This window comes from Rhea pennata, chromosome 2, assembly GCF_028389875.1.
Source record: "Rhea pennata isolate bPtePen1 chromosome 2, bPtePen1.pri, whole genome shotgun sequence".
In the NCBI taxonomy this organism is placed as follows: domain Eukaryota; kingdom Metazoa; phylum Chordata; class Aves; order Rheiformes; family Rheidae; genus Rhea; species Rhea pennata.
Genome location: NC_084664.1, coordinates 25297814 through 25324441, shown reverse-complemented (window position 1 = coordinate 25324441; position 26628 = coordinate 25297814). Strand labels below are relative to the sequence as shown.

Below are 26628 nucleotides of genomic sequence, written 5' to 3'. Positions count from 1 at the left end.
TATTTTCTCTCAACTTCTACAGTCTGTTCTTTGAAACAGTGCTACTTCACTTCCTACTTCACTTCTTTCTCCAGTGTAGTGACTGATATCTGCAAGCAGTATTGATTTCCATTTGTTTAAAATTGAATGAGACTAAACTTAAATAAATGATGGTACTTTGTGCATGAACTTCAGTGCTGGCCTGCCAAAGAACCAATACCAGTGTATTACTGTATTTTTAAAATAATGCTTATACAGTGTTATTTGCTGTTATTACCACATGTCTCAGAAAATCAAACCAGTAAATCAGTTCCCAGGCACTGGAACATGAGAGCACAGCTGCTTAGCACACTAAGGCACAGAAGTTCAACTCTTCTTTACTGTGAAGTGTGATTCTGCCAAGCTTTAAAGTCTACAACTTGCTTTCTGATCTACCAAAACATGACTAGTGCTAGTTCAAAAGAGCAGAACAGAAATTCTGGATATTTCAGTGACATAGCTTCATATATTGGTCTTAATACACTCTAACTTATAAGAAATTTGTTAAAACCACATAATTATAGGGTTTTTTTTTTTCTTTTTTTCTTCTCCTGGAGTCTCAGCTTCTGTATTCAGCCATCAGAGACTCAACTTTCACTTGGGAAGAAAAGAAATTATTTTATCTCTCATGGCTACAGGGAAAAACTATAAATTGTGATGTAAGCAGACCCTAGAGGCTCCTTGAATCATAAGGCAAATGAAAAGAACCCACAATATAATTTTTCAAAGATAATTTGCAAGTATTTAAGAGTAGAAAATATTAATTTGCTATCAACCATACTGTTTGCTACATACAATTAAACAAACATAATGTTTCACTTATGCACATACAGTCAAAGCATCTTTGAAAACTTGCTGTCATAAAATGGGTCAAATGTGAAAAGACTGTATTAAGAAAGTATTTAAACAGTACTCTTCTCCCATAACACAAAGCATCTCCAATACAAACCTCTTCCAATAAATTATTCTTTGCAGTTTCCTCTGTAGAATTCTGTGCCTTGAAATCCAATTTAGTTCAATTGTTCATAGAAGTAATGGGTAACTATACCTTATGTTTTTGATACGGGGTGGTTTTAATGATCCACTCTAACAATGGATCAAAGATTTCTTCCATACTCTGAATAATTAAAGTATGCTTGCTGCACAGTGCCATCTGGCCAAACTGTCATATATGAGTTCAACTTTAATCGACGGACATTACTAACGTTACAAATCAGGCTTTACAAGGGTCCTCATTTCTTCTCATTACAGCGGTTTCTCCAACTTACCAAACTTTTAACTGAGACAAGTAACAAGCCCTCTTCATTCCAAATAAGATTACCCTCTTCAGCCAGAATTAAAGCAACTACATAATTCTGGTATATTTCAGTTATTTCTGAGAGAAAATATAAAAAACTACTGCATAAAGAATTTTTAATTAGACTTCTTGTAAAATTAATTGGCTTCTTTTCCCTAAAGCAACTTACACATGCAGGCATGCACCCACATGCTTCCCACTGTGCTTTCCAGATCCATGCTCATATAATGCTTGCTGTCAACGAAGATTTTCAGACATAATGTAAAATAGCAACACTTTCATTTTGCATTATCAACACAGATACAAATAAAACAGAAAATGAGAAGTATTCTTCAGCCTCCAGGATCTTATGATCTAGAAAATAGGGGTAGAGTGTAAGGAGAAAAGGTTCAGAAGCTGTACTTGTCTTCCTTTCAAATTACCAAAAGGCCACCTGTAGCCAGTTGCCTGTTTGCAATCTACAGCTATAAATATACTAGAAATAATGATGCCATGACTACTCTTTCTTGTTTCTTTTTCCACTGGGAAACTTATCTGCATGTATAATTCTTAATGTAACTCTTGCTTAGCCCATATTATAAAAAAACAATAAAACCCCATCACCCACACATTTGTAACACATCAGTTACTGCTTTTGCTAGGGAGACGACCAGTAGTAGTAGTTTGGAATTAGATATTGAGGGGACACACTTTCATATTCAGGTCACTTGTTTGAATCTGGGGTAGGATGAAAAATTCCCTCAACAATCTTTTAAAAGCCAACTGACATACACTAACCAGTCCCCTTCTTGCAACTGATGTATCTCCAGGAAGCAGTGGACATGCAGGCTGAGCACCGGGCCATCAGCAACAGAGACTGCAGAAAAGTGCAGATGGAGACATTGCGCCCTGCTCCCCTCTGCCTGCTCTGCCAGCAGAGCACTTCTTATTCTAGCACGGTCTTTGAGGGTCGTTCACCACTCCTCGTTCATGTGTATAAACAGTCCACTAACATTAATCAAACACTCTCCCTTAGTGACTGCTGACCACAACACACTGAGAAACCAACATAGTTAAATGTCTGCCGTTCTCCAGAGGCACACATTTCCAATCCATCTATCTTAACTCTGGAGGGAAACAGTATTTAAGTAGTAGTTTTACCATACCATCTTTCATTGTTAGAAGAAGTCAAATTTAACACTAAAACTTTGCTCTGTAAAATCTGAAAGGAGCAAGTTTAAAATATCCATGCTAAGCATTGGCTGTAAGTTCAAAATTACACACTTCAAGGCTGCAGTAAACACACAGTGATTTCAGCTTTCCCTCTTTCGGCAAGAGCTAAGCTACCATAACAACCTTGCTTTTACTGTTGTTGGACAAAGGGTGCACAGACCTGCCATTCTCATCCTTTAGTTAGTGTCAGGACTGATTTTAAAGTAACTTCTGATGCAACTGAGCCACAGTGTACCGAACACGAATGATGCATAAGGTATTTTGGAGATCCTACCCATAAAAACGACCTTAGATTCAGCTGAGATGACCAGATCACATTTAGGAATAGTACTGGTTTGAATTTTTGTATTACACCGTCCAGCCTTTAATTAAAGTATCATTTTTCCCTTCACAGCATATGAAAGGGATTCTTAAATGGTATATAGAGATACTTAACTTCTACACTCTTAGAAATGTAGACCACTGTCTATCATCTGGTAGTTCCTTGCTCGTAGTCAGGAAAAGTCTATCAAGCCTCTCAGCTTCTTACTTGCAGTTTTCTTTTCACATCAGAGATTAAGGACTGTGTTCCAAATAAAGCACAGCATTTGTCACAACAGACAAAGGTTCATAGCCGTGAAAATAACTATCTAGCAAACAGCATCAGCCTTTAAGCAGTTTTAATTACTAACTGAATAACTGTTTCTTCAGTTTAAATCCTCATACAATAAAACATTAAAGTATGCCAACATTAAGTAATTTTTCCCCCCTTTAGGAGCATCTACCATGATTTTCGTATTCCCCACCCCATCCCTCAAAACTACATTCAAAGCAAAAATTTCAGCAGTGCTATGCAATTCACTTTCAGTGGTATAAACTATTTCAGAAAAATACTTGGCTTTTAAAATAGATCCAATGAAGTCACTGTTATCATTTTCAGAACAGATATTTCTACCAGAAAATCTAATAACTTTGGGGAACAGATAAATTTTTGCTTTGTTTATCTTTCAGAACAGGTATTTCTGCCAACAGATCTAATAACTTTGGGGAACAGATGAATCCTTTCTTGGTTTCTGCCTTCTCTTTTTTTGAGGAAATTGGATAAACAAAAGACCAATCAATTTAATACCTTTACAGCTATAGATTATTACAAATGTAACAGACAGTCTGCCAAAAACCTGTCATACAAGGATTGTTTAAGCAGACATTATTTTCCCATTCAACAATGCATAAAACAGTACGAGCTCAAGAAAGGCACTGTCTTGTTCACTGCCTCTCACCTTGGGTATGTTAAACTGCTCAAGACTTAAATGGAGAAGAAGCTTCACCCACTTCTTACCACTTAAATTCCAGCTTGGCAGGAGTCAGAGAAATAGTACTTCACAGAAAAATAATGAAAACCAGCAGTAAGCAACAACAACTGCAGAAGCAGACTTAATATCAAAAAATGACATCTTCATGGAGGAAAAAAAGGAAAAACAAAAGAAAGGTAGTTATCTACAGGTGACTCGCACAAGCAAATTGTACATATAGGAGATTAATCCCCCAAGTCTCTGCTTCAGTTCCAAGACTAGAAGATACTAGAAGAGCTAAACTAGAGTCCAATGCTGAGTATCTCTCTTTGGAAAGAGTCTTGCTGTTCTCCACAGAAATTCTCCACAGAAAATAGCATAGGCCTGCAGAAACTAGTTTCCCATTTCTGAAGTTAGTGTTTGGAAAAGAGTCTTTCTTACCACTTCCGAAGCAGCACTCAAATTATCCAAGGACTAAAATGATTGTGGTTAAAGATTTAATTTGAAAATACAAATGAATGTTCCTATCCAGTAAACTAGCAGTACTAACAGTTGAGTGTCCTGGAACTCAGCTTTGGGGAAAAACAAACAAACAAACAAAAACTGTCAGCCTAAATGTGGTCAAACAGATATAAGTCTCTATGAACAGCCCAACAATTACATTTCTTATTTAAGAGTCCCTAATGTAAAGTACAGAATTGTATTTCCTCTTCATAGAATAACAGAATGATTGAGGATATCACCCCATATATCACTGGCCTTCTTGGCCACTTGGGCACATTGCTGGCTCATGGTCTACTTATTGTCCACCAGTACTCTCAGGAGTCTCCTTCTCAGCATGGCTGCTCTCCAGTAGGTCAACCCCTAACTTGTACCGATGCACGTGCAGGACCCTGCAGGACCCTGCCCTCGCCCTTGTTGAACCTCATGAGGTTCCTCTACACTCAACTCTCCAGCCTGTCCAGGTCTCTCTGAATGGCAGCACAGCCCTCAGCTGCATCAGCCACTCCTCCCAGCTTGGTATCATCAGCAAACTTGCTGAGGAGGCCCTCTGTCCCCTCATCCAGGTCATTGATGAAGAAGTTGAACAGTTTGGGACCCAGTACTGACCCCAGAGGGACACCACTAGCCACAGGCCTCCAACCAGACTCTGCACTGCTGATCACAACTCTCCGAGCTCTGCTTTTCAGCCACCTCTCAATCCACCTCACTGTCCACTCATCTAACCCACACTTTCTGAGCTTGCCTAGGAGGATGTTATGGGAGACAGGTCAAAAGCCTTGCTGAAGTCAAGGTATACACTGTCCACTGCTCTGCCCTCATCTACCCAGCCAGTCATTCTAGATGGAATGTTGCTTGTTGGTTTGTTTCTGCTGCCACACAGTATGACAATCAATATTCCAAGCAGTCACCAGAACTACCCCGATATCTCACTCATTTTGCACACCCAGATAACTGAAATATATCTGCTTTTTAAACTTTTCCACAATTATTTATCCTGTCTCCGTTAAAAGGTAAGACAAAAAGCAAGATGATGAGACAGAAGTCTACTCGACACTTAAAACCTACAGCACAAAGACCCACCTTTCTGTTGCACGAAGTGCTCTTTTCTACTTTTGACAGAAATAGAGAAAGGAAGATTTATATAGCAAATCAAAATACTCATGTCAGTTCCAGTGTTACTTAAGCTGTTACGGTCTCTGGAAATGTAAAGCAAAAAGTTAGCGTGCTCTGGTTTCTAAGTGGTTTTTTTTTTTTTTAGTATTTCTCTGTGTTTTTTAAGTAAAAAGAACTATTACCATATACCTAAAACAAACAAAAAAGAAAGCATTACACTCTTCCACTTTCTTACTTGTTGATCAGAATCAGAAGACAATGCACAGCAGACAGTAAACCAGCTGGGACAGCCTTTTTTCCTCTCATCCTACTCAACTCTGCAATCAGTTTGAGGAGATCCAAAGCTGCTCTAGGATAAACAGGCTTAGTCATCATTACATCAGTAAGGCTCACTAGGCTACAATTTCCTAGAGCCTCACCTCAACCTTGCAATATTTATCGTATTTCAAGACCATAATGTCTACAAATAGGCAACCTATTCTTCCTAAAAGAATCACTGCTGAATTTCTATACATAATCACAAGAGCCTGAACTCACAAGCGTATTTTTGCTCCATGAATAAAGTTCACAGTATGCCCCATTAAAAACCAGTAAAAATGATTCTGTGAATGGTTATTATAAAGAGAGAAAGTGTCTTTGATTCACTGTATGCCAGTTCCAACAGTATTCCTTAATGTAATTAAATTAAAATCTGGGATTAATGTAAAGAAAAAAAATCTAATTTCCTTACCTTCTGATACTGCTTCAACCTAACATTATTTTCGGTTGTGAGCAAAATTAAGAGTTCCCTAAGAGGTTTCCTAAAGTCAAAAATTGCTGGATCAATTCATTTACTACTTAAACAAAAGTCATACTTGTAGCATGTAGAGAGTGAAAATGATCACTTAAAAGATGTAAGTAATTTATAGTCCTTATGGTTCATAAACAACAGTCATGAATACTCCTTGAATTAATTACATATTAGAGTACTTAGTTATAAGACATGCCCCACATCTGTGGAATTTATTCATACTAATAAAGATTTCCTCAATAACCAAGAAACATTTCTTAAACTTTGGCACGCCAGACTAGACATCTTACCACACAGGGGAAACAAAATCAATCAATGTTTGTGAAGTGTAAAGACATTCTACTATAAGCTCATGACATCTTTTAGGAAGACCCATTAAACATGTTTTTCCACTCCTAGATATAACATCCTACAAAGCTGAAACATTTGCACTTTGATCATCCAGTACATAAGGACATAAGAAAACATCACAAAACTGTTACCCACATTTTGGTGCTTCTGCTCTTTACTAGTCACTCCCACTGTGTACATCCTGGAAAAAGTGGTCAGCTGGGTAAATAGCAGAGTAAATATCCAAGCTTCTTGCCGATAAATCAAAACAAAACATCTGAATTCTCCTATCTGAATTCTCCCATCTGTTATGTTCCAGAAGTACAAAAGGACCCAATATAGGGAATCCAAGCTCTAACTCTCATGAGAAAAAAAAAATGCTGAATGACTTGAGGCAAGGAAGTCACTTAACCTCTCTACAACTCCTTATTTCTGTTGATAAAAATGAGAATAATCTTCCTGCCCTTACCACAAGGAAAAGGTGGGAGCACTAATTAATTTCGTAAAGCACTAGGGCTTTTTAAGTGAAATGTTATAAAGATACAGATTATAATTTGTAGAGCCAAATCCCTCTGGAAGATAGCACAACAATCTCATTATCACAGGGTATAAGACTTAGCACTTGTATTTAGCTGACAGATGGGTTAAAAGAAAAAGAAAAAAAAATAAGTATTTTTTTAGTATTTCTCTGTGGTTTTTTGGTAGCCACCAAGTGACTACCAACCAAACAGCTGAATGGCTGAATTGTTGGAGAGCATAAGGTCGGTGTTAACTTTCACTGGAAAAAATTCCTAGCTGGATATGAGTTTTCACTATGGTTTGTAAGTATTTTATTTTCCAATGTGTTTTGTACCATGGAAATTGAGAACTACAGAAGTCATCTACCGATTCCAGAAGCACTGAAATTTGACATTTGCTACCGATAAAACATAATTTGGGAATGCTTGCGAGTATTAAGAGTTTTATTCAAAATAAAAATGGAACTTGCAATCTTGACAATTACTGTTTGGAGAACAAAGCATTAAGACAGATCTTTCTTTTTAAAACCACAGGTGCTGTTAGCAGCTCCTCCAGGCAGCTGACAGCAGTCACTAGCTTCATTGAGAAGAAAGGGTCAGCAGCAGCTGCTGCAGAAGACTGCTGCATCCACCAGGAGAAACCCTAACATGAACAGACTGACAAGAGAGCTTATCTGTTGGGAATGTAGGGGGCATGGTACAGAAGAAGATCAAGGAAGGATGAGTGATAAGAGAATAAATAAAATTGTGAAAGGTAAAGCAGAGCATGTAGTGCTAGAAGACACCAACAGGGTCATATTTCCTACTGGAACTACCAGCCCAGTCAGGTTCCAAGTTGAATGATGTCCTTCAACACTCACCTTTCCCTGATGTACCAGGTCTTTGGTTTGAACATCTGATGGGCACAGCTAAAAAGAGCAGTAGGAGAACTTGAGTGAAATAGAAAAATAAAGGTTAAAAAAGAAACAGAAAGACAAGAAATAGAATGACTATCACACAAGGGAGGAAGACTTGAGAAAAAAAAACAATACTGGAATAAACATTTATTTTCCCATCCTGTTTCAGCTTGTGTGGTAACCCCTGCAGCAACAGGCTCAGCTGTATCCTAGAACTGTAATGAGCAGGCTCAGGTATTATTCATTTAACTTGATCTGAATACCAAGATTGCTATGAATTAGCAAATACAATTAAAGCAGACTTAAGACTGAAAGGGGAAACCAATAACACCATGTTATACTCGCTGTACTTAGCACAAACTTATTCTCATGAATCTCTCACATCCTGTATCAAAGGCTTATTCCAAAAACGGCCGTTTTATTTTTGAAGTTACATCTGATGTTAAGCCAACTGTCCTTGTCATATGGAAGAATGCAAATATAAAAAGGTCACAGAAGTGCCAGATGGAAGCATTTTTGAACTGGAAGTTCTGACATTAATTTTGTGTGTTGGTCTGAAACACTGAACTCAGTGAGCAGATTAAATGTCTATGCTGAATTGCCAAGTGAGAAACCAGTCACTTGCATATAAAGGCCAACTGATCAGACCTGAAGTAGGAAGCCCAAGTCTACAGATCCAAAAAGAAGTTTCAACACCTGAATCCAGGGAAAATTAGGTATTATGCTGCAACTTTTTTTTTTTTTTAACAGACAATGCTTATACAATTTCTTCTGCCCTCTCTCAAACTTGTAATATAATATATTCTGCTGAATTAGTGTCTAAAATCTACCATGATCAAGCACAACACTACGAGTCAGGAATTACTGCATGTGACACTACGTCCCTTGGATGTGGCAAGGTGGAGCTAATAATTAATTCTAAAATTAATATTCTTTATGTTGATACAACCACTTAATTTTGTAAAGTGAGTTTTCAGTCCATTAAAATTGATGTTTCCCTCATAGGGGAAAAGGTACAACTCTGAAGAGAATTCAGATTAACTTTAAGTATATAAAAACGCTGATACGTCTCTAAAGCAAAATCCTGTTCCATGACAACAGTAGTCAGGAGGAGTCACTTAAGGACAGAGTTCCAAATAAAGGTCATGCAGAAATCCTGACAGCTTGTAACATGCATAAAAGGAGACAGAAACTTAATGGAGCTATCTAAAGGGGAGTTTTGCTCTATTTTTGTACTGTAAAATCTTAACAGTATTATGACTGGCAAATGAATTCTTTCTTTTACCTACCTGATATCCTGCTTTATTACAAAGTAACTAGCATATCATATGACATTCCAGATTTTAGTCTTAACCTAGTACAAGATTTATGGTATCCAAAAGCAGGAGGTCATTCCTCCACTTAACCAAACAAGCCCACGTAGGACCAGATAAACAGAGGTATCTGTGCAGAAAACACGTCTTCCAGCGACCAGCATCAGTCAAAGACTTCTCGGCAACCAGCAGGACAGTGAAGAAAAGTGTCTGTGCATAAACAGTCTCCCATGAAATTGTGACAGGTGGTTTCTATATTCTTTTACTTAGTTACCCACTTGTATCTGTTGTCTATCCTCCTCTGTAACCATATGAACAGCATTTAAAAATAAGGATTAAAAAATATTTTCAATTCCTTTCCCATATCAACCTCCTGCTCCAACAGATGGCTACGTGTGCCAATGCAAGTTTCTACAGTTTTCTTCATATAAATGCACTGCTAGTAGCCTTCTATTAACCTTATATTAAGTCTTTCTGAGCCTGCAGGTTTGTATTTTTATTCTTTCCTCCAGCACTCCCCCCAATCATGAAGTAATCAAAGATATTGATAACTGGCTACGTCGCTGGTGTTGGCAACAGGGTTTTGGATTCTATGACCGTGGAACATTGTTTGAAGATCAACAACTAGTGGGGAGAGATGAGATTCACCTCACCAAGCAGGGCACATTTGCCTTTGCCAGCAGGTTGGCCAGCCTAGTAAAGAGGGCTTTAAACTAGGTAGGAGGGGGGGGGGGTGTCGTATGGATAGGGAAAACAACAAAGTTGGGTTGGGGGGCCTCCAACGGGTGCATGCAACTGGGGATGTGCGTTCAGGACATGGCTATGGGCGACCCCAGTACACCCTTCCTGGGAAACCTGCAGGCATGACCGCCTCTTTAAAATGAACGTATACCAATGCACACAGCATGGGGAACAAACAGGAGGAGCTGGAGATCTGTGTGCGATCGCGGGGCCGTGATCTCACTGCAGTCACAGAGACATGGTGGGATAGCTCTCATGACTGGAATGCTGCCACGGATGGATATGTGCTTTTTAGGAGAGAGAGGCCAGGAAGGCGAGGTGGTGGAGTTGCTCTTTATGTGAGAAAGCAACTGGAATGCATCGAGCTCTGCCTAGGCAGGGAGGAGGAAGAGGCTGTTGAGAGCTTATGGGTAAAGATCAAAGGGCAGGCTAGAACGGGGAACACTGCTGCAGGTGTCTACTACAGGCCACCTGACCAGTAAGAGAAAGTTGATGAGGCCTCCTGCAGACAGCTGGAGGTAGCCTCACAATCACAGGCCCTGGTTCTCACAGGGGACTTCAACCACCCTGACATCTGCTGGAGGGACTACACAGCAAGCCACAAGCAGTCCAGGAGGCTCCTGCAATGCATCGATGATAACTTCTTGTCACAAATGGTGGAAGAGCCTACAAGGAAGGGTGTCCTAACTGGACCTTGTCCTTACCAACAGAGAGGGACTGGTTAGAGATGTGAAGGTTGGGGGCAGCCTTGGCTGCAGTGACCAGGAGATGGTGGAGTTTAGGATCCTGCAGGAAAGAAGTAAGGCAACAAGCAGGATTGCAACCCTGGACTTCAGGAGAGCGGACTTTGGGCTCTTCAGAGACCTAACTGGAAGAATCCCCTGGGTTAAGGCCCTAAAAGGAAGAGGGGGGTCCAGGAGAGCTGGCTGATATTCAAACATCACTTCCTCCAAGCTCAAGAGCAGTGCATCCCTATGAGTAAGAAGAGTAGCAAAAGGGGCAGGAGACCTGCATGGGTGAGCAAGGAGCTCCTGGCCATATTCAGACAGAAGAAGAAAGTACACAGAATGTGGAAGAGGGGACAGGCTACTTGGGAGAATTACAGGAATGCAGTCAGAGTATGTAGAGATGCTGTGAGGAAGGTTAAGGCCCAGCTGGAATTGAGTCTGGCAAGGGATGTCAAGGACAATAGGAGGGGCTTCTTCAAATACATCAGCAGCAAGAGGAGGACTAGGGAAAATGTGGGCCCGCTACTGACTGGGGCGGGGGCCCTGGTGACAAGGGATACAGAGAAGGCAGAATTACTGAATGCCTTCTTTGCTTCAGTCTTCACTGCTAAGGGCTGCCCTCAGGATTCCTGTAGCCTGGATGTGAGGGAGAAAGTCTGAAGAAGGGAAGACTTTCCTTTGGTTGAGGAGGAAAGGATTAGAGACCTTCTGGGCAGGCTAGACATCCACAAATCCATGGGCCCGGATGGGATGCACCCACGGGTACTGAGGGAGCTGGCGGATGTTGTCACCAGGCCACTCTCCATCATCTTTGAAAGGTCCTGGGGAACTGGAGAGGTGCCTGAGGACTGGAAGAAAGCCAGTGTCACTCCAGTCTTCAAGAAGGGCAAGAAGGAGGACCCAGGCAAGTATAGGCCGGTCAGCCTCACCTCCATCCCTGGAAAGGTGAAGGAACAGCTCATTCTGGATGTCACCTCCAGGCATATGGAGGAGAAGAAGGTGATCAGGAGTAGCCATCATGGATTCATCAAGGGGAAATCCTGCTTAACCAATCTGATAGCCTTCTATGATGGAATGACTGTCTGGGTAGATGAGGGCAGAGCAGTGGACATTGTGTACCTTGACTTCAGCAAGGCTTTTGACACTGTCTCCCGTAACATCCTCCTACATAAGCTCAGGAAGTGTGGGTTAGGTGAGTGGACAGTGAGGTGGACTGAGAACTGGCAGAAAGGCAGAGTTCAGAGAGTCGTCATCAGTGGCGTGGAGTCTAGTTGGAGGCCTGTGGCTAGTGGAGTCCCCCAGGGCTCAGGACTGGGTCCCATCCTGTTCGACTTCTTCATCAATGACCTGGATGAGGGGACAGAGTGCCTCCTCAGCAAGTTTGCTGATGATACCAAGCTGGGAGGAGTGGCTGATGCACCTGAGAGCTGTGCTGCCATTCAGAGAGACCTGGACAGGCTGGAGAGTTGGGCAGAGAGGAACCTCATGAGGGTTCAACAAGGGCAAGTGCAGCATCCTGCACCTAGGGAAAAATAACCCTAGGCACCAGTACAAGCTGGAGGCTGACCTGCTGGAAAGCATCACTGCAGAGAAGGACCTGGGAGTGCTGGTGGATGACACATTGACCATGAGCCAGCAATGTGCCCTTGTGGCCAAGAAGGCCAGCGGTATCTTTGGGTGCATTAGGAAGAGTGTTGCCAGCAGGTCAAGGGAGGTGATCCTGCCCCTCTACACAGCCCTGGGGAGGCCTCAGCTCGAGGACTGTGTCCAGTTCTGGGCTCCCCACTACAAGAGAGACATGGAGCTACTGGAGAGAGTCCAGCGTAGGACTACGAAGATGATCAGAGGGCTGGAGCACCTGCCCTGTGAGGAACGGCTGCGAGAGCTGGGCCTCTTCAGCCTGGGGAAGAGAAGACTGAGGGGGGATCTTGTCAATGTGTACAAGTACCTGAAGGGAGGGTGTCAAGGGGACGAGAACAAACTCTTTTCAGTTGTCCCATGTGACAGGACAAGAGGCAATGGGCAGAAATTGAAGCATAGGAAGTTCCGCCTGACCATGAGGGGGAATTTCTTCCCTGTGAGAGTGACGGAGCCCTGGACCAGGTTGCCCAGAGAGGTTGTGGAGTCTCCTTCTCTGGAGGTCTTCAAGGCCTGCCTGGAGGCAACCCTGTCTAACATGCTCTAGGTGACCCTGCTTGAGCAGGGAGGTTGGACTAGATGATCTCCAGAGGTCCTTTCCAATCTTACCGATTCTATGATATAGCCATAAACACAGCAAGTCTTCCCACTGCCGCATCCTAATATGAGAAATCTTGAGAGAAATAGCAGCAAAATGTTCATTTTTGCTAAATTCTGAGGCTGCATCAGTAAGGCTTTTAGAGAAATAAATGTTAAACAACCCAATGACTTGAAAATTTGTTTTTACTGAGCTCCTTTAGGTTCCTTTGGCTATCCTTGTAAGCTTCTTGATTCTTCTATAGCCACCATCAAGTACTCATGTACCAAAATAGAAGACAAAATTCTTTTTCTACAAGCAGGGACCACAACAAAAATTACTACTATTGGTGAGAACTGGTTATGCAATGCCAACCGACAGTGTAAGGGTAAAGTCCAACTATTCGGTTAAAATCTTCTATCTGCTGAACCTGAAATAAGACGAAAGCAATGAGATACGAGACATTAATCTATATTTAATTAATTAAATTATATTTAATCTATAATTCATAACTAATCAGAAAGTTCATTCAGTCTGAGAAATCAGTCCAAGATGGTTTAAGAACCCAAGACCATCCTACATATGTAAGATGAAGAGAATTTTTCTCATAAAAGAGGGGGAGGACATGTTACACAATAACCTTTGAAAAAATATATGTATTTGCAGATGTAATGGTTTTCCAACTAGGTTTTGTTAGCTATGGCAGCAAACTTAATTGAAGTAAGGCAGCATGCTATACAGTCCACTGCAAATCAATACAAATCTCACGTATTTTCACCAGACTAAAAAAGTGCCTCCCAAAAAATAAGTCAGGACTAGAATGACAAATCAGTTTGGTTCCTCTTTTTTCATTCAGAACAATTCCTTTATAAATATTTTTTATATACTTAATATCTTCTAACTATCTTTACCTAAAGCTAGAGGAAAAACTAGGTAATGAATTCCCTATTTCATTCAGCTAACGCATTTCAAAGTTTCATTTTGGCTCCAAGAAAGAAATCTCTTCTGTTCCTGTGTGCTTAATCCCTGAAGTCAGTAACCTTACAGCTTGAGAAATGCAGCTTCCAAGGCAGAAGAGTATCACAAGGGAAGATAAGCTCGCCAAGCTATTCTAGATCTGGTCCCTGACATACTAGCTTCTGAGCAACTGAATTTGACAAGGTATTTTGATCAAATCAGCACAGTATAAAGGTAAAGACAGAAAAAGAGCAAAAACTTCATCATTATTGTCCTGTCTGAGTACTCTTCAGAGATCCAGATAATCTGTATTCCAACTCAGTCTCCTGGAAATCTCAGTAACAACCATCCAAAACCCTTCTGCCAATGTTTTCCTTTTATGAAAGTCTGAGTTCAGGTGAGGATGACAAGTCCAGCTTCACAAACAATTAAATGAAGACAGTCCTCATCTGCATTTGGATCTCATATACGCATGATTTTTTTTAATCTTTTCTTCAGTTAAGTGACTTGGATACACAATTCTACAAAGCTTGAATGAAAAGTCTTAAAGGAATTTTCCAGCAGCTTTTGCAGATTTGTCAAACTTGCAGTAGCACAAGAGTTTCAAAGCAAAAAGGTATAAGAAAGCATAATAAAACTGGCCTCTCAGTATGTAATATACTATGCTGGAAAATGGTAGAAATCCCTGCAAACTTACTGTGTCCCATAACTATGGGTTCTGTCAGGGGCTGCAATAAAAACTGCAGTATTCAAAGTTACTCAGAATAAAAATCCTACAGTTTATCTTTTACAGTAAAGGTGTGTCAAACTTAAAAGGGAGAGTTTCAAAAGGTTAGTGAGAAGAGCTCACCATTAGCAAGAATAATTCTAATTTTATAAAATGAATTATCTGAATGGCATAGAGATAATGCTCAGTCTTCAAAAAACTAGGTATTTCAACAGAAAAGTTACTACCACTGTTGCTACTTTCATGTGTTCATGAGAAAACATACCCTGCAGTAGATTTATGACTTTGCTCAAATCAATTATAAGGAAAAATCTGTAACACTACAAAACAAGTGAGCCTTCTGGAGCTGGTGGCATCTGGGCCTTCAAAGCTGTGAGCTAATTTTGAATGAGTTCCTATTTTCAATAAGCAAGCAGTTCCAAGAACCAAATCGATCAAAAAATATGTCTAAAGTTAAAATTAAAATATCAGTAAGAAGTCTGATTCTTCCCATCCCTTCATTACATGAAGTTTCTGATAAAAATATTTCACAAAACTGAGACTGACTGTAAACATTTTGTATTCCTTTTCCTGCAAAGCTACGCCCTTACAAGCAATGTAATTGCATTTTGTAATTATAACTTTTGGGGTATCTGAACTACTTTGTCAAATACAGGGAATTCCTTACCATCTTGAAAGTTTTGAGTGATGGTTCAACTGCTTTCCCAGGCAGCAACAAAACCTGCCATTTTCCCTGCCCCAGCACTCAGCTGTAGAACTTTCCAAGACATCTCTTATTTATAACATCAAAATGACATTTCCATACCCAATATTCAACAACAGAACATACTTGTTCATTAAAAAAAAAGTCTAGACAAAACATATTTTTTTCTTTGCACTTACACAAAGACTTAATAGATGGGGACAGCCCATATTAAAACATTAAGCTAGTAGGATAAAAAGTATCAGAAATTAATATCAGAAATTAATTAAATGAAGCTGAACTTTCACAATACAGAAACAGATATGCTTATTCCTACTGCTCAATTGACAACATTTGTTCCTTTTTGCTTTAGGTAAGTGGTATAAAATTTAACATGATTATAAACATCCTACATAGCAGAACTGATTCAAAATGATTCAAAAGCTTGCTGATCTGATATTTGTTAATAGCCTAGGTGACTTCATATTTCTATAAAACCTAGCTTAACTTTATTACATTTTTTTTTCAGTCAGAAGCTGCAGTGGATCTCATTACCACTAAGATAAGACAGCAAGTCCCACTATAGCATGAAGTTGGCCAAGTTCTATTCACAAATTCTAAATCTTTGCAAAACAAAAAACAAAACAAAAACCATTATAATTTTCACATCATTTCTAACTAGTACACCATCACAGAGAAAGCCAACTAAGAAGTAAAAAATGCATGCTTCTGCATCTTCTACAGGCCAATCCAGGATTCATACAAGAACTTCAGAGAAAGTCCAACTACACAAAAACATGATAAATAAAAGAATAAGATCACAGCAATACTTCAAAGCACTAGCAATAGAGGAAAAAGCCCTATTTTTTCTTTCATAGAATCAAAATGCTCTAAAAACCCCAGCAGTTTACACTGTTGATACAAAAATCTTATAATATAAAATCATTCTCTGAATTCAAGACCCACCAGCTATGTTAGTTAAATTATTTTTTCACTAGTTGTTTTTTTTTTCCTAAATCACTACATGAAGAATTATATCTATGTTTTTATTAGGGAGTAGCATGGAAAGTGTCAATGAAAAATATGCTGTGCTTGAAAGAGATGTATATGACCTATATGTATATGTATAGTACATAGTAAATACCCCAAAAACAAGAAGTAATCACAGAAAGGTATTTGCTGAACTATATCAAAGCTTAGAAGTCATGCATGTGAAGGAAGTATGCCATGATAGACAGAGCTGCTGCTGTAAGGGAGAAATAGTTCTGATATTAATGTTATGAGGGCACGAAAAAAAGAGTCCTCAAGAATCTATTACTTAACTAACCAGCCCTCCATTCACGAACTGTCCTGTCACTATATCAAAATAAAAACTTATCGAAGATGTCAAAAGCTGATCTGGATCTACCTAAGGAAACTCAAGCTCAGAAAACAGAACATTCAACCTTTGCTTCTTGATTTAAGAACAGCAACTAAGTTTTCTTTTAGTTCAGAAATGGGCTTTGGAGCACAGGTATCACCATGTTTCCACTGTTTCAATTCATACTTGCTAGGATACTCTCCTTCATTTCAGTACATTTTGTAAGATATAATTATCATTGGTAGAGTATCTGAAACATTTAGAAAGAGATGTACTTGGTGGAAATTCCAATACTACCAATATCAAACCAAATTCACGAACCAGATGTAGATCTGCCTGACAGCTAAATATTTTTGCCTTGCAAAGACTTCCCCAAAAGGAAATAAGCCCATCAGTCTGTGACACAGTGGATTGCTTTGCAGCTCCCACATTCTTTAAGGAGGCACCCCAGCTCTCACACTCATACTGGAGCTCACACTACGCTAGCGCCCGGCAGCCTCACCTGACCGGCGCTCACCACTATCCTCAGGTCTCTTCCCAGCACAACCCGCGACAGTGCAGCCGAAGCTACACCAGGCAAAAAGCGCAGTGCTAGCTCTTACCCACGACAGCTGGATTCCCACCGGAGCGCTGTGACTCATTCTGGCAATGCCCAAGCCAACCACAAGTTGTGACTGACTATGGGTATTTGTACTGCAGTGTAATCACAAACCCTTTTAATAGTACTATCAATTTTCTTGTCTACAGGATCTCTCAGAGAAACAAGAATTGCCTGCCAGAGAGAAAATACCTAAATACCTATTTATGTGGGAAGTAACTGGCAGGTCAATTTTTTAAATAGCCCATTAAGCGTATGGCTTGGGAAAAAAAAAAAAAAAAAAAAAAGTATTAAAACCTAGTGGGTTTGTTTTGTTTTAAAATTTACACAGCCAAATAGATGGAAAGAATGGTCATCTCACTAACTCCTTTTATGACTTAAATTTTAAGATTCCCAAAAGCTGGCTAGCCTCCTGTTCAGCAAGATACAAAATTAACTATTTTATCAATTCTAATTTTTTGAAGTTCTTCCTATCTGGAATCAGAGACATCAAGGAGAATATCACAAGTATTTATTCCTAGGGTAAATATTTATCTCTTCTGTGACAAAAGTCAACCTCACTGCAGAACTAATCTACATACTAAAGTTCATAATCTTTATAGAGTATTCAGCTAACTAACTGCCTATTAATCAACATATTTCTTACATTTCCCAATTGTGTTCTTAACTTTTGGCCAAGTTTTCCACATTATATATAGTTTTTCCCCAATTAATTTGTAATCTGTGGTTAATTAATTCTACCATAAGAAATATTAACTTCTATCCATAGAGAAAGTTCCAAAGACTTACTGATTTCTTAAATAAAATGGGAAAACACTGAATACAGTAATTACACAATGAATAAGTTGATAGTTTTACATCTGGGAAGAAAAAAAAACACTTTAAGAAAGCTGGCAGAAGTGACAACTCTCACATATACATGTAGATGAAAAAAAATCACCGGGAAATACACTACTTTAAAATTTGCTCTAAAAGTCTTATGTGTATAAGACTTTCTGGACTTTCATTCCCCATACAAAGCAATACCAAACACAAACGGTTGGATTACTTCAATGTTTTAAACAATGACAAATGCATTGAAGGTTTGCAACATATTAAGAATAGGTACAACAGTATAAGCAAAGGAAATCCTCCCCTAAAAAAAAGCTTGCAGCTGAAGTAATTATTGTAATAGAAACAGCTGAGGTTATCCTTGCTTAAAAAACAAACAACATCCTACTTTCTGAGACAAAACTATGCAAATTAAGTTAGTATACAGTATGAAGCAGCCTACTTCACATAACTTACATTGCTGTACAGTGTCATGCATTTAGAAAATAATATACATTTTTTAAAATAAGTAGCTTCCATAAAAAAATAATAAAAATTTCAGAAAATAGTTGAGACAGGACTGAATTCTGCCCCTTTAATAGTATTCAATAAATAAGAAAAAAACCTCAGCTGTCAAGTACAGAAAAAACAAATATAAATTGCTGTCACCCTAATTGCTTGATCTCACATTGATATACAACTAATTTCTAATTCATATAATACATGAAATATAAAATGCTCTCCTAGAATTAAAACCCTCTGCTTTTACCCTTATCTAGTAATAGTAAAAATCATATTTCGTTACTATTGCTACCACAGCTGGTTTCCTTTAAATGCTAGAACATATGCTGAAATAGATTTTTTCCTTCAGTTCCACTAGATCACTGTTGAGATGAGTCTATGACTTGATGCACAACTGAAATGCACTGTCAGTTAGATCATCAAAAATATTTCACCTTATTTCATACAATGGCCACATTAATCTATCTTGTACAATCGTAACTGCTGCTTTTTTTCTTGCTCTCTTTTCACGAGCACACTGCTGCCTTAAGCTTTCATGTATGTTGAAATATTCCACTAAGATCTAAAATACTACTAATACACTTCTGTACAAGGATTAAGAATTACAACTTGATATGATTACCTCACTGATCTTTTTTTTTTTTTTTTTTTTAAATAAGAACAGCATGCAAGAGAAACAAAATAATCACAGAGGTTAAGAACGAAAATATTCTGACCTCCATCACGGAACATGTATTTCATAAAGGATCATTTTATCCTCATACAGCAAGCGCATATGTAACTGATAAAGATATTTATTCAGATCTAGCAAGATGCACAGACTTGTTAGCAGAGATGAAAAAGTGGCTGATCACGTCCTTCACTCACTCATCCCAGAGGGCATTCAGCCAAGCATATATCGGAAAAATTGCTCATAGTACCCTCTTTATACAATAATAAATAAGGCTGCTTGAGAAAGAAATGCAAAGCTGTAATGAGAAAACATTTCTTTTAAGCCTTCCCCTACCTTTTCACTGATATTTACAAACTGAAGCCAGTGTTTTGGGGGAGTCTCACAAGGCTGGAAGCTGCAAGGTCTCATGTGGCATTCCCAGCTAACCACCACCTTCATCTGCCTGGATTTTAAGCATTCCAGAGAAAACCCACCCTGACATGCACAGAATGAATCCTGCTCAAGTTGGAAGCATGTGATAACTACGGTTCAGGTTTAAACAGGAAACCCCAGCGCTTAATTAATCCCAGACATTTAAACAAGCCCCATCTCACCGTTTTGCTGTTGTCTTGATCAGGTTAGATTCACCTGCAACTCTTTGACATGTCTCTAGCAATAGTGTTTGCAGTCAGGCTGGGCTCATTCAGCAACTGAATTCACAACATCTTTCTGCACTAGCAAGCTGAAATGGTACGGCTGTACTACAGCTAAGAAAGGGGGAAATCTAAAGCAGAAAACAAAGAAATCCCTAAAGACAGGATAATCCCACGGAGTGGAATATAAAAGGTACAGATGAGTACCAAGGGTACAATATTTCTCTGCCTAAATTTCACCAGCAACACCATGCTCTTTCTAAAAAGATATATATGTATTTTTAAAATATATGATGGACTTGCCTGTGGAGTTCCCAGAAAGGCAGACTATCCAGGCTCTGCAGCAGCATTGCAGCCAAAGTAACCATGCATATGCTATCTAGGCAATTTACAGCAGTCTTTTTGAAAAGATATTGATTTACAATGTAGCACTGCCTCAACAGAATACAGAATTGCAGCCAAAATAGCTAATGGTCATTTCATAGAAATTAAGGGGGGAGGGAACAACATTCATTCAAAAGGATGCAACTAATCATTCCCAATTCAATTACATCTTAGTCCTGAAGGAAACCAGTAAGTTCTTGAGTAACAAATGATACTAAAACAGTAGTCTAAGGGCATCTGGAAATAAGCAGTATGAATGCCATTATTCAACTGTATAAAAACAATAGCCATAAAAAAGGTTAAAATTTATTGAGCCAAAATATGAATTATGAAGTTTATTCTAGCACTGTAACAGTGAAACATAATTATTTAATTTAAGAACACACAAAATACACAAAGCTGAGAGTAAGGGACAGAAACCTGCTCTGTGTCTGGAAGCCAGTGCTGAGCCCAAGCATGGTTGAGAGTGGTACAAGGGAAAAGAGGGCAGCAGGAGCAAACCCACAACCAGGGCTTCTCCAAAAGGGAGGCGGCAAATCTTCTCCATCTCCTACTCCTACAGCAACCCCTGCTGGCCTGCGCTTTAGATGGCTCCCAACTTCCCAGAAACCTGCCTGGCTAAAGGCAGTGCTAAACAGACTACACTAGGAAAGGGAATGGCCATATAATATGTAGGGGAGATCTTAAGAGGAGAACCACAGCTCAATTTAAATGACAACCTGACAGAGAAGTATCTTCTGCTTCACCCAAAACCTAGTGCAAAAATCCAGCACCAAATGACAGCATTTTTACAAAGGTATGAGGTGCTACAGTGGAAGCAAAGCATAGTCCTGGATTATGCTCTAGGTAACTCCAAGGCCCTGAGTCACAAGAACATCAGAAACATGCTCTTCAGCAGATCCCACTGAAGGCAGCGTGACATGCTTGAACTTCAGACATTTGCTTGCGCTCCACTGCAGTCATGAAGACTTAAACACATCCTTAAACATATCTTAACTTAAGGGCTACAGCTGAATCTTGTATCAATGGCATCAGTAATCTCCATAAGAAGGTCCCAAAATGAAGCAGATCTTCTGAAGCTTTTTCCCCTCGTCTGTTTCCCAGTCTTAGTCACAGGGGCACATTCCTCAAGACTATTGAGTTTCTTAGCTTAGTTTTCCTTGTAAACAGATAAAGATTTCACTTTTCCTGAAGAAAAGTTCCTCTATTTAGGCAAAGCTTTTTCTTCTCAAGTGTCTCAATATTGGAGGTCCAAGGAAAACACAAAAAAAGCGGGGGTTTCAAGTTGAAAGGACAAGAAAAAATACATTTAAATGTTTACGTTTCTTTTCCTCATTCAGTCTACCTAAAATCAGTCTGAGGATAAGGGAAAAACAGTCGGACTCTCAAATAAGAAAATAGCTAGTGAGTGATCATCTGCAAAGACCAAGATGTGCTGGAAGACAGGCACTGCATTAAGGAAAGAGTGGTGGACAACACACGGAAAAAAGGAACATAGAAAGTAAAAAGAACTTGAGAATGCAAGCAAGGAGCTGGCAATAAAGACAAGGAGACAGAGAGAAGGTCAGATAATCTATGAAGTAATGGGAGCTAACTCAAAGAAGCCAACCTCCCATATTTTAAAGTGAATTATTTTTACTGCATTTGTAATTCTGCATTTATCGCATTTCCCTACTATAAATGTTGAGTAGGTAGAAAGAAAGCGATGTGAAAAGTAGATTTTAAAAGTCTTTTGTTTGCCTGTTATAGACCCAATCTTAAGCAATCTAAAGACTGGTTTCAGTGAAACCAAGAATATCTATTATGCTGACAACTCCCATCCTCCCTACTCTTCTTATCGCCCGCCTTCCCCTTTGCTAGCCCAGTCCCTGTTTCCACTCCCAACCCCATGGGATAACTGTGGTTGAACATAGCTTGGCTGCGAGACAGCTACATGCTTTGCTGCTGCCCACAGTATCTCAAATGGCTTTCAAGAAGTCTAGACTGCACACAGAGGCAGGCTAGAATTACAATGAATTTGTTGAATTAATTTGTGAGCTTCGCTTTTTGGATCACACAGAGCCCCCTACATCATGCGGCTGGCTTGTTTTCTAAGGGGCAGTAGGAGAGAGACTGAACTATAAAATGCTTCAATATAATAAAGGTCAAATATCTATGTTTTATTTTTTTAAAATTCTGCATGGAAGCCAGCTGCAAGAACAAGCTTCACACTATCAGTACTATAAGTCATGCCACCACTTTCATGCCGATTTTGGGCAGACTCCAAAATGCTCTGAGGCACTTGAGACAATTTCTCATATATAAAGAGGCATCTTTTGAGCTTTTCAAGATAATAGATACGCAGTCATTTGCAAATTACTATACTTAAAACAGACTGATTGCACAGTGTCACAGCTCTGATGGTCAATTAACTAAACATGAAATCCATCATTTATTAATACTGTGTAGTGAAAAGAATGTCAGTAGTTACTTAGTGTTCTGTGTAGTTATACTATGTACTGTTCATATAAAACTTATAAATAGTGTTCTATTTCCACTAGTCTATACTAAATCATCCAAGATAAAGATGGGGGAAAGAAGAAGTAAGGGAAAAAGAAGGCTAAGTGTTCCTCCCTTTCCTAGAAGTAATAACAACATGCAATAATTTGTACAACTACTATATGGACAAGAGCCCATTTCTTCCTCTAGACGAAACTATGAGTAAGGAAAGTCACTACCCAATACATACCTTTTAACTTTGATAATTGCACACTGAATTTATTAGGAAAGAGAATAAACACACTTCACAGTTGGAAAGTCATTCACTTGTGAAAGTGATTCGGTCATATAGCCATTTAGTAAGCCACTATAAATAATTCATAACTGATTAACAAAATGTTTAACAAGTTGTATTTAGAAACTCAGGACTGGAAGGAACAACACCTGTCCAAGCCCAGTTCCCTACTATCACAGGCAATCACAGAACATGATCCCTTCTCTCTGCTGATCAATTTGGTTTCCTTTTGAAGATGAAGTAAATAGAGTACTTGAGACACGATCAAAAAAAAGAAGAAAAAAAACACACCAGCAGCGACAAAAGTGTGCTGAATGCAAAAAAAATCAGTTTTAACTTAAGATGGCAAGTGAAGCAGTAAATACTGTGTTTCACAATGGAATGTGTGACAAGTCACTGAGTGCAACGTGCTGTTAAACTTGCTTCACAATACCAGTATTTGAACTATACCAACTGCATTATCTGTTATGGTGGGACTTCATTTAAAAAGTCACTGTCCAAAATGAAATGCAATGTAATCTTTAGTGACAAGTATCTTTGCAACTTTTAACTACAAAAAGATATTCTGTTTTTATGAATTGATTCCAAATATATTCTGCATTACATAAAATGTTTAAAGTACAAGTTTAAAGGGAACAACAACATGGAGAATATTGAGTAATGGTTTTACATCTATACATTTATATATATATAAATATATATATATATATATATATAAAGCTTCAAATCCAGATAAATCTTCAACTCAGTGAAAGCATTCTTTACACATAAAAGATTAATTAGTGACTTGCGACAATTATCCTCTTTTTGTGCAATAGCAAACCCTAACCCAAATGCTCCTAGCAAATTCACATCTTCCTGTGAATACTAACAGTAATACAGTTACAGTGGGTTTGTTTTGTCGTTTATTTCTTATTGACATTGCTATATTTCTTGCTATCCTCACAAAAACCTCATATAAATAAAATAATCTAGACTAAGAAAATCACATTGGTACAATGGTACCTACACAATTTGGATTTGGTCTTTTAACTTGACTTAGGTGGTTTTTTGTTTGGTTTTTTTTTTAAGCTCTTTGTTAAAAGCTATTATATAAGTACTATTTTCAAGAATTCTTTAGCCTCAATCATTACACAGAAGTACTTAAAGAAACTCAGATCTGTAGTGTGATCAGTAGCTAGATAAACTCTACTTTCTCAGCCATGCCCCTCTCATACCTGTAAAAAGAGTCTATTACATACTCACATACAATTCTATCTCACCTAGTATTCACGCCTTAATAATATATTAAAATGACACTGTAAAAAGTACATGTCTGGAAAGAGGATGGAGCCTATATCAAGTGTTAAGTAAAATAATCTGTGATCTTGCTTTCCTGAATCCCTCATTACCAACTGAAAGAGAGCAAGGGAGAGCAGAGTCAACCACCTTCAGCATCATATAGCTATGTTGTCAATAGTAGCAACATTTCACTATAGAAATGGAAGCATCTTAGCAATACATAAAGAAGATTCAGGTCCAAAAATATGCATCAGCTTTCATAAGACTCACGATATACCTGCATATATATACACACAACCTCACTTTCTGGTGCAACCTGCTAATGCAACTAATATGCTGAGTACAAAGCACCACAATCTGGACTCTTTCAGACAAAAATAATATTCAATCCACATCTCAGTCCGTGTTTTTTCAGAAGCACCACAAAGAACTGAAGCAGCGCAGAACTCCAATAGAAGTGCTCTGTCTAGAAGGTGACAACAACTAGTAAGATGGCTTAGTGGAGTAGCTTTACTCAGACTAACCCATCTCCTTAGCTATATAGTTCCCATCTCCTTAGATAGACAGTTCCTAAAACCACTTAGCTGACAATTCTCACATTTGCCACACAGAAAAATTCTACTTAATCAGGAAAGGGCAGTAATATTTCTATTACATAAATGTCAAGAAAAAAAAATAGAGAGACAGTTTGCAAAGTTTTTTTCTTTATGGAGAGTTATAAAAAATTAACAATAGCTTTGTAACATCTACCAGTACAATCCCCAGGGAAGAACTCCTGAAAATGTTTCATTTCCACATTACATCTATTCCTATAGCAGATGTCATGCAGGGACTTAATACACTGATATCCCATTTCAAAGTCATCCATAGCATTATAGCTAGGAGAAGAAAGCTTTCTATAAATGAATTAAAACTTAACACAAAAAGACGAGTTCACCTTCATGACTTTCTCAAGTTTGTCATGCACTGAAATTCTATTCTTTTGAAAGCACTGAATTTTAGCTTCCCTTCTTTTCCACTTTTTGAAGTATTCACATGAAAGGCTTTGTTTTCTCATACCATCTGATGTCTTTCTATATAGTAATGGAAAAAAAAAAATCTCAGATCTTACAACTCAAAAAGTCTATGCACAAAACGTAAGCTACTCCAGTTAAAAAATATATAAAGCCACATTAATCTCCTGATACCTAAGAGAAGGATAAGAATCTAGAATATTTTGCATGTTTACAGTATCCACTTTGCAAATCTGTCTCTCTTCTAATATCCTTCACTATGTGCTGATCCTTTGATGGACAATTTGAATCCTTAAGGCTTTTGATATCTGCTGAGTTTGCTGCAAAATTCAAATAGTGATATCATACGAGAACTGTAAAGAAATGGTCTTTAGATGTGAATAACTGTTGACTCAATTCTTGAACTGAAATTAAATTACTAACATACAAGTGAATGACTTCAGTTCCAGAGAACTGTTCAGCTGCCCCTATCCCTCCTTTACAGGCTTCTATGAAGATACACAGATGATCAAACTTGGATTTTTCAGGTTATGGACACACTGAGGATCATGGACAAAGATCATGCAGTGTATGAACTCAAGTTCCACAGGACAAGACTTCTTGTGGACAGGGTAGAAGCTATATGGAAATAAATATCCTATCACTTGGTAGTCTTGAGCCAATCCAGACTATTAAGCAATGAAACTTTGAAGGCACCTCCAATCTGAAACAACTTGGTCAGCTACCTCAGGCTGCATAAATTAAGTTCAGAAAATGAACTGGAACTCTTGAGATCATGTTCTGTAGCCTCTAAAATACACACAGAAACTACTTTTGTAGGACGTCAGACATCCTGAGAATGCATTCTTGGATTGTCTTCACACCCAAAATTTAATCTAATTTGAAATTTAGATTATCCTGTATTTACTCACTAAAGGCAGTAATGAGTGTTGAGATGAATACAATTGTATCCATTAAGTAAGGACAACTCATTTAATATTGCACATTTATTCATTTAACATTGCAAATAATAAGCATATTAAGATATGCTTATCTCCACAAGAGTGAGAACTGTGTTTAAAAAGGAAAAAAAAAAAAAAAAAAAAAAAAAGACAAAGCATTGACCCAGAAAAGAAGTTAGAAATAGATCTTCTTTCACTGTCCCTCCTAATAAGTGGAAACTGAGAAAGGGTCACAATCATTCTTACCTTCATTCTCTCATACTGGACCTCAAAGTGCCACAGGGAAGTGGACTCAGAGATTTACATGACTGTGTGTTTATAGGAGGTTT

General features: G+C 38.5%; 1 protein-coding gene across 7 annotated transcripts in view; it reads right to left on the bottom strand.

The window, feature by feature from the left end:
* Positions 1–26628, bottom strand: part of CDK14 (cyclin dependent kinase 14) — a 335131-nt gene that overhangs the window by 251701 nt on the left and 56802 nt on the right. For 3 of the 7 annotated variants that reach the window (XM_062569092.1, XM_062569098.1, XM_062569099.1), the window contains exon 3: positions 7914–7961. The exons of the other annotated variants lie outside the window; for them this stretch is intronic. In XM_062569092.1, the coding sequence (XP_062425076.1) occupies positions 7914–7961 (48 nt within the window). The remainder of the gene's footprint in view (positions 1–7913; positions 7962–26628) is intronic. 7 annotated transcript variants of the gene reach the window in all.